At 47.1% G+C, this 8,866-nt stretch overlaps 1 protein-coding gene across 1 annotated transcript; it reads left to right on the top strand.

Moving 5' to 3' along the window:
- Positions 1 to 251: 251 nt before the first annotated feature.
- Positions 252 to 8,425, top strand: LOC116590410 (myocyte-specific enhancer factor 2A-like). Its single transcript, XM_032342150.1, has 4 exons — positions 252 to 273; positions 3,252 to 3,378; positions 6,924 to 7,050; positions 8,050 to 8,425. Exons 2-4 carry the CDS (start codon positions 3,357 to 3,359, stop codon positions 8,408 to 8,410), a joined length of 510 nt encoding a protein of 169 aa, XP_032198041.1. The 5' UTR covers positions 252 to 273; positions 3,252 to 3,356; the 3' UTR covers positions 8,411 to 8,425.
- Positions 8,426 to 8,866: the final 441 nt, after the last annotated feature.

Below are 8,866 nucleotides of genomic sequence, written 5' to 3' on the forward strand. Positions count from 1 at the left end.
AAGCCAGGGAGCGGGGGCAGCTTTAAAGCCTGGCCTGCAAGAATCTGAAGAATCTTTCTTCTGAAAGCAGCTACTAGTGGAGATACGATAAATAATTTGTATTTGTATTCACTGCTTATATTTAATCATCTCTCTAGAGTTCCAAGCAACTGCTAGTGTCCGAATAACGTGTTTTTCTAAAGAAATATTTTATTTTTGAGTATCAACAGTCTTAGTAACTCTCGTATCCCTCTCATGTGCTGAGTGCAGTGGGAGGAAGAGGAATTGGAGTTGGTGAGTGTGCGTTTCTGCTTGAAGGGAGTTGCAAAAGATCTGGAAAGTACGAATTCTCTTAAGTGTTTATATCTAACCAGTGTTCTCTTTGTTACACAGTTTTTCTTGCTGTTATTAAACACTATCCAAGCACTTTTAATAACAGAACCAATCTAGTACTACTGAGTCCATCCCGTTTATCTGCTTATAGTTGTATATCTTGACCCATTTTGTTTGTTGGAGGGAACATTGGAACAGAGCCTTTAAAAACAATAGCTGTCAATGATCACAAGACACTTGCTAAAGATTTTTTTTAAGGAAAGATATAAAATACCTTATATAGTTCCCCAAATTATTAACATATTTTTAGAAAATGACTTCACCCTCAAAGTTCCTAAGATTGTAACACATGGTCTTGTGTTATTTCTCTTTCTTTCAAAAAGATTACATCATTTTTGGTGAGGTCACTTTTTTCAGAGTTGGAATTATTTCATACTGCATGAGATGATCTGAACCATAAGGGGGGTTCCCTGTTTGCTAAAAGGAATGTCTGTAATTTAATATACACAAATTTACCTTTTTCTATCAGGACATACTCTGTTGTTAAAAGTTTTTCTAAAATAAATGATTTCTTTTTTCTAAAATAAATGATTTCTATTGGCTTCTCTTCTAGAAAATAAATTTGACTAAAAATAACTTTTATCTCTTCTTTGGGAACTAAAACCCAAAATTCACAGAAATCATATAAATTCTGTCAGTTGCTAATTAGTGACCTGAAGGGAGAAAAACTTGAAAATGTTTAGTTTGTAGCATGGACAAGGGTTCAGATTGCATGAGAGCATAGGGGGAAGTCATCTGTTGGTTTTATTTATATTTTATTATTACATATATATGCATGCTGGTGTGTTTTGCACAGTTTCTGTCTTTTTAGATAAGGTTGTCTGTGTTCTGTCCTTAAACTAAGAGATCATTCTTTAACTTCGTGATCACTCACAGTTTGAGATGTGGTTTTGTATTCAGTAAACTAAAATATACTAGTGTGCCATCAACTGTGATGTTGGATTATATCATGTGCAGATTTAGACTTTCTTCTGGGGAAATACTTTATTTAGTGATATGGTAATAATTAGAAAATGGAAGTTTATAATTAAAGATAAAATGATTTATCTTTGACTGTTTACCCTTAGGAAGTTAGTTGTCACAAGTGTTTCCTTTCAATTCTGTAGCAGTATGTTGCCCTCTAGTGGTCCCACAAGTCTCTTACCCAGAAAAATCCATGCCTTGGAGATTCGGAGCTTTGATGCATCCTGCCGATATATTGGCATTCACTGTTACACACACACACACACACACACACACATACACACCACCTCTTCTTGAGGTCATGCCCAGAGATTGCCATGGAGTTGAAGCCCTGCCATGGATAGAGTTAGGCCAAACTGGGCCATGCTGTGTTCTTTCGCCTACTGTCTGACTCTGAGTTTCCAGATTAAGTCCAAAGTATATCTCTACCTCAAAAACTCATTAAAATTATTAACTTGATGCTGAGATGAACATGTGTTCCCACTTACCATACACTGACTTCCACCTACTTAAAGTTCACTCCCCAGTTACAGAATCTCAAAGATAAATTTCTAAATCTTTGAAAACCACAAGGTGAAGAAAGACTCTCATGGTGAGAGCCGGGCTGCTGAGATGCCTTGAGAAGCCTTGCTGTTCTAAACAACCTCGCTTTGTGGTAGCTCCAGGGGTCTTACCTGTGGATCTGAAGTGACATAGAAATGTGGGCCAGAGGGTTTCTCAGGAGAGTCGTTTAAGGATACTGTCTTACATCTGGGTGGTACTCCAGTCACCAGAGCACTTCCCACCTCTTGGCTCATTAGAGCTTCCCAGTAGTGCCCAAGGCCGGCAGCACAAAGATCACTGTCTTCCCTACTGTGCAAACAGAGAGGTTCAGAAAAGTGAAATGATTCCCCCCTTCCCAAGCTTAGGAAGTCGGGAATTAGGGAGAAAAACGTAGGTGATGTCTCTATATTAAAAGCCCTGGGCTAGTTGTGCTTTGGCCTTCTTGGGTGCTGAACCCATGGATCATGGAGTCTGTTCTTCTATGATCCTGCTTTTGGAGCATTCCCGGAAGCCCCTGTCAGGCTGACTTGATTATTCAGTAGTTGGGTTTTTTCACTCCCGGTACAGATAGGATACGGTGTAGATGGAGTCGGTCAGCGAGCATTTAGTGTTGCCCTATTCGCCGTCTCACGAGAAGTGGCGCTAGTCACAAGCTCTCCACGCAAAGCCTCTCCTTTCAGAAGTGTCGGGAGCCTGTGCAGGGATGTGTATTGGAACCTGCTGCCAAGAAATAGGTCACGGGGGGGGGGGGGGTGTGACAGTAGGGTAGGCTGAGCTTGTATGGGGGTGGGGCACCGGGGGGTGTGGGGGGCACGGGGCGGGGGTTGTGGGTGTAGCAACTGTAGGAGCGCAGGGCAGGAAAACTGGAAGCAAACTGTACTTCAGGAAGCCAGGACCTCACAGCACACTAACATGGGAATGCTGCCGGTGCAAGTGGTTTCGATCCCTAAACTTACTTACACTCTCAGGATACAAAAGACTTTTGGCTCCCTCAGCTCGAAAACCTAGATGTTTGATTTGGGGCAGCCTGGCGGTATTTTAGTGCCAACAAGTCCTCATTTATGGTAACACATCAAAGCATTCTCACCCAGAGTGCAGGTTTCTGTTTTAAGGATATATCCTTGCCACCGATAAACACTATGAAAGACAAGGGAAAATCAATAATTAATGTAAAACTATGTCCCTTGAAATTAAATATTTAGTTCACTTTAGTATTTCTAAGGTTTTTTTCACATCATCACTGCTTTAAGACATAATGACGTTCACATCATAAAACTGTGAAAAATGTCACTTTTAAATTGAATGTTATTTTTAAAATACTAAGGCTGAATATAAATACTCAAATAATGACCCTTTTTTCTACTCTCTCACAGAATACCCAAAGGATAAGCAGTTCTCACACCACTCAGCCTCTAGCTACCCCAGTCGTGTCTGTGACCACCCCGAGCTTGCCTCCGCAGGGACTCGTGTACTCAGCCATGCCGACCGCCTACAACACTGGTAAGCCTGCTCTCTTGCCTTCTGTGGTTCGTACTTCTTTGTTTGGTGATCACCATGTGCTTTTGTGATTTTCTTTTTTTTACAAGTATATTGATTGAAATCAATTATCTCCAGTTCTTTAGAGTCACATTTGGGCGTATTAAAAGACAAAGGTTAGCTTTGAAAAACGTACAAAAAAATACATTGTGGAATGATTTCCCAGTGTCCGCTTTTACTTACCCTGACAAAGAAACAGAGAGCTGTTCCCAGAATCTGTGACCAGACAGGACGAGACCACCGCTTGGCATTTTCTCTGGTGCGTCTCGCTGCAGTCCTCCAGGCTGGCAGGTGTTGACCTGCTGGGGGGAGCATGGCCTCCGCCTGGACTCGGGACTCCAGAAGGGGACACGTGCGTGGCTGCGCCGGGCAGCTGGTGTATTCCTCCGTGTAATTACCTTTTTTAGTTTCTGTCCCTTGAGCCTCAGGAGCAAAACCAGGACATTTCTTGTTTCTCCTCAGAGCCAGTCGGTCATTCCTCCCTTCTGAGAGGAGCTTCTCACTCATTTATGTTTACTTAGACGTTTCATCTTAAAACACCTATTGCGGGGTGTCTGTAAGGCAAAGTCAGCACTGCTGAGTGACCGGAGAGGTGCCGTGGGCCATGCAGGCTGTCCACAGAGGCCCGGCACGTGGCAGGTTTCTTCCAGATCAGCCGTTCTGGGGAGAGGCAGAAGGTTGGCGGGTGTGGTTTCACCTTCTTACCCGCTGAGCCAAACACCTGATGCTTCAAAAGAAGAAGGAAAGAAGGAAATAGTTAAGTGATACCTTGTCAGCTTTCAGACTGCGGTGCAGGGTATTCATCCTTTCAGGATTCTTATAAGCAGACTGTAATAAAAACCATCTAATTTTAGACTTCAGAGTAAATGCTTTAGCACGGTGCTTTCACACTGCTGTCTGACGCTCCCTGTGGCCATTGATACATTTGCTTGTCACTTTAATGCTGTGTAGTTCATTTAAAACAGAATTTGAAAAGGTTTTGTTGAAAAAAGAATGCCTCTTAGGAGAATGTCCACTACCTTTTCTAACAATCAATATGAAAAAAAATGCCCAAACCTATTAAGTGCAAATTTAGAGTGGAGCGAGAGATAACACATTCATAGAAATTCTGTGTCCTGGCGGTGATCGCCAGCTGTAGGCGCGCCCATATGCCAGGAACAGAGCTTTTGTCCCAGGTTCGTGCCAGCTCGGGATACAGGCCGGAGCTGAGGTCAAAGCGGCTGAGGTTAGTAGTTTGTGCTCTGAGACCTGAGAACGTGAGGAAAGAGGGGGGAAAGCACGACCTGAAAGGTTCAGAGGTGCTCCAGCGGTGAAGGTGGCACTTGAACTGGTTCGGAGTAAGAGCAGTTTCTTGAGCTTTCATGACGGGTTTTCCAGGATATGTCCCTGTGCCACTGTGCGTGCTTAAGAAATGCTGTTGGATTAGCATGAAGTTGTTTTTTAAAAATCCAGAAGGAATTACCAAAACATAAAAACAGAGTCTGATTCTCTCAAAGCCATCAATCACTTGGCCTCAGTCTCATTCCTTCTTTTAACTGTGACTCAGTCTCTGTGCTCATTTTCAGAGCATGTGTGCAGCTTAATCTTAAAAAACATCATTTTTACTCTGTCTCGTTGCCCTTTTTAAACACCTCCACCTTCATCTTTCTGTAGTTTGGCAGCTGCCTTTCTGTGCAGAGTCAGACTCGTGCCAAATGATCAGGAAAGGGATGAAGGTGGGAGCAACATTTCCAAAAGTGCAAGTTTTTATGTGGAAGAGCCCCGGTGCTTCGACCCGTCATGCCCCTCATAAGGTCCCTCCGCAGCCCTGCTCGTGTGTCCATTCAGCACACACCTGCTGAACACTCGCTGGGTGGCAGCTGTGGGGCTGGGCATGCGGGAGTGTACGGTTCACAGCGGAACTTGGGACAGACCGCTGTGAGAATCAGGTACCACAGTCGTGTTAAGAGCTACGGAGAAGCCTCGCTAGAGGGGCACCCGTGACTCAGCGGGGCGGGGCAGGGAGATTGTTCCGGGGAGAAGGGAGCACGGTGGGATCCGGATGGCGCAGGGTGTGAAGGGTGGAAACTCTAGAGGTAGGTCACAATTTCTAGGCCATGTTGAAGATTTTGGATGTTGAGAGCACAGGGAAGCCAGAAAGTCGTAGGCAGAGAGGTATCGTGAGCCCATTTGTTACTTTAAGATCACTTTGGCTAGTGTTCCTGGGGCAAGGCTGCGTGCTAGGAGACCGTCCGGAGGCTCGCATGGTGGCCCAGGTAGTGGATCCTGATGGCTTAGAGGAGAGCGGTGGCAGGAGAGCTGGTGAAACAGGCAGGTTTGAGAGACAACACAGAGAACTGACGGGCCTTGGTGGTTGGCGCTGGAAGTCAGAGAGAAGTATCAAGAACACCCACAGGTTTCTGGCACGACCGAGGTGAATATCGGTGCCATTTATTAAGATAAGGAGCAGGTTTGGAGGAGACAAGTCCAGTCGGGTGTCAGATTTGAGGGGTTTGGAGAGACATCCAAATGAACATACCAAGGAGGTAGCTGGGTGGACCTAGAGGTCGAGAGCTGGGGGCTGCAGGGGGCACCGATGTGCATGCGGGACCCCTGCCCACCTCGGCGGGGAGTGGCTGAGGCGGTCGGAGAGTGTGGCGGGAGCAGAGTGTGGAGGCCGGCAGGATCCCAAGCAGCAGCTACGTTCTTTCCTCTGAGTCCCTTTTTTTATGAATGTTAATGCACTAGGAAGATGAGCTTCCTTATATACCTCCCTTGAGACGGGAAAAAACAGTTAAAAGTAGAAGGGTTTTTGCCACCTCTCTTTGAAAGTAAATGGAAAAAACAAGTGTTAATGAAGAACTGAAATAGCTTGATGTGTGAACGATACCTAATGTCCTGGGTCTTGGCCAGAGTGATTATGACTGAGGCTTTCTGAGGAAATGAGCCACATTCTCTGTTACACTCTTGTCACACGTAAGTTTTTTCATGAACTTGAAGCTGTGTTGTGTGCAGTCAGTGATCTCCGACAGCCCCGGCCACGAGCAACCGCTGCTCACCCGCTGTGTGCTGGCGTCCTTCACTTGGCCGCCGAGCTGGCCCCACACGAGGGCTGCTGTGTCCTTCCTGCTCCCCTCTTCTCGGGAAGAGAAGAGCTGCTGCTCTAGGCTCCGTCCGGTCTGTCGCTGCTTTTCCCAGGGGGTAGCGATGCGCACGTGTAAGGCGACCGCTGCGTGCGCACGTCCCTTAGCAATGGCCCTGCCATTATTTCTATTTACAAGTCTGGAGAAAGGATCTCAACCTTTTGTGAGACAGGAGACTGTAAACACGTAGCACAGAGTTGAGGCTGACTTTATCGAGATAATCCCAGACAAACAAATGCAGCTAGGACCTGCCGAAAGAAAAACTGTTGTCAGTTTAGACGTGTGTGTTTTACGTTAGGAAGTACCTGGCTTCTTGCAGCTGGGGTAACCGGCTTGTGCTTGGGCCTTCTCTCTCTCACACGAGTGATACTTCTCTCCTTGTTCTAGATTACTCACTGACTAGCCCAGACCTGTCGGCCCTGCAGGGCTTCAACTCCCCAGGCATGCTGTCTCTGGGACAGGTGTCGGCCTGGCAGCAGCACCATTTAGGACAAGCCGCCCTCAGCTCTCTGGTGTGAATAACTGGAAATTGTCTCCGAATCTCTCCTCCCGGCCCTTGCACTTTATTTTTCTATCAGGTACAGTCTTTGGTGCTGTTGACTGTCACGTGACGGTCCTAGGATGACTTCTTTATGTGGTACAAGTGTTTGGAGAAAATATTTCCTTTACGTGCTTCTGGATAATAGCTTGGGTCCTGCTCAAACTAGGCGTTCCCTGAAGAGATTCGGGAGGCAAGGCTTCTCTTCTCTGGAGATGGTGACCAAGGGGTACTGAGGCACCGGCGGCCCCCACATTCTCCCTGCTACTAGGGCTTTTGGATACCCCTGGGCCCCACCGTAAGCTTTTGTCACGCCTGTCCCCTCACCCTGCCCAGAACGAATGTTCTCTGCATTGAACTCTTCTCCGTGAGGGACGGTGTGGGCAGTGGGCTGGGATCATCCGCATGAAACCCAGTAGCTAGCTGGCTCCACACACAAGACGCCCACCCCCTACTGTTCCTCCCGTCCTGTCCGTGGAGAAAGCCAAGGTGGTTTTCCTTGCATTTCTTCACCCATTGGCCCTCGGGGGTCTGTTCATCCTAAATGAACACACCATGAGCTGAAAGGGTCGCTCAGCTCGGGGGAGAAGCCTGTACACACTCTCTGCTACTCTGAGTCGGCCTGTCTGAGGCGGTGCCCTCCCCTGGAAGACAGGGTCTGGTGACGGCCTTGCAGGTACTGTGCGAGCAGTGAGCGGTGCCTCTCCCAGGGCTGGAGCAGAGGGGAAGCCAAAGGCTTCCTCTCCCATTCTGGTCCACGCACAGCAGCGGACACACAGTTTCGGCTCCTTCATCTGCAGAAGGACCAAGGGCTTGGGCAGGAGAACTAGCCACCCTGATTTTGTTTTCCTCCCATGGAGAGGTCATTAAAATCAGTCTGGGCATTTGGACAGGCTCTGTCGGGTGGAGGCTGCAGTATCACTCTGGTCACGCAGATGCACTCACCAACCCTCTAACATCTTGTCTTTCCTTCAGTGCTGGAGGGCAGTTATCTCAGTGTTCGAATTTATCCATTAATACCAACCAAAACACCAACATTAAGTCAGAACCAGTTTCACCTCCCCGGGATCGAATGACCCCATCAGGCTTCCAGCAGCAGCAGCCACGGCCGCAGCCGCCGCCGCCACAGCTCCCCCAGCCCCCCCAGCCCCGGCAGGAAATGGGGCGCTCCCCTGTGGACAGTCTGAGCAGCTCGAGCAGCTCCTATGGTGGGAGTGACCGGGAGGATCCATGGGGCGACTTCCATTCTCCAATCGTGCTTGGCCGACCCCCCACCACAGAGGACAGAGAAAGCCCTTCCGTCAAGCGAATGAGGATGGATGCATGGGTGACCTAAGGCTCCTGGGCTGGTGTTCGTACTTCGTGATCTCGCAGCGAACTGCCCTACATATCTACATCGGTAATAAGGACATGAGTTAACTATATTTATATGTACATACATACATATATATCCCTTTATATATATATATATATGTATGTGGGTGTGAGAGTGTGTGTGTGTGTGTGTGTGTTACATACAGAATTGGGCACTTACCTGCCTCGTAGATCTGCAGATGTACGTCCCGTGGCAAACAAAGCGCCCTGTAGGCAGATTCTAGTCTGGCACTTCCTTGGACTACTTGTTTCATAAGATAACCAGTTTTTGCAGAGAAACGTGTACCCATATATAATTCTCCCACACTAGCTTGCAGAAACCTAGAGGGCCCCTACTTGTTTTATTTAACTGTGCAGTGACTGTAGTTACTTAAGAAAAATGCTTTGTAGAACAGAGCAGTAGAAAAGCAGGAACCAA

This window comes from Mustela erminea, chromosome 5 (genome assembly GCF_009829155.1).
Source record: "Mustela erminea isolate mMusErm1 chromosome 5, mMusErm1.Pri, whole genome shotgun sequence".
NCBI lineage: Eukaryota > Metazoa > Chordata > Mammalia > Carnivora > Mustelidae > Mustela > Mustela erminea.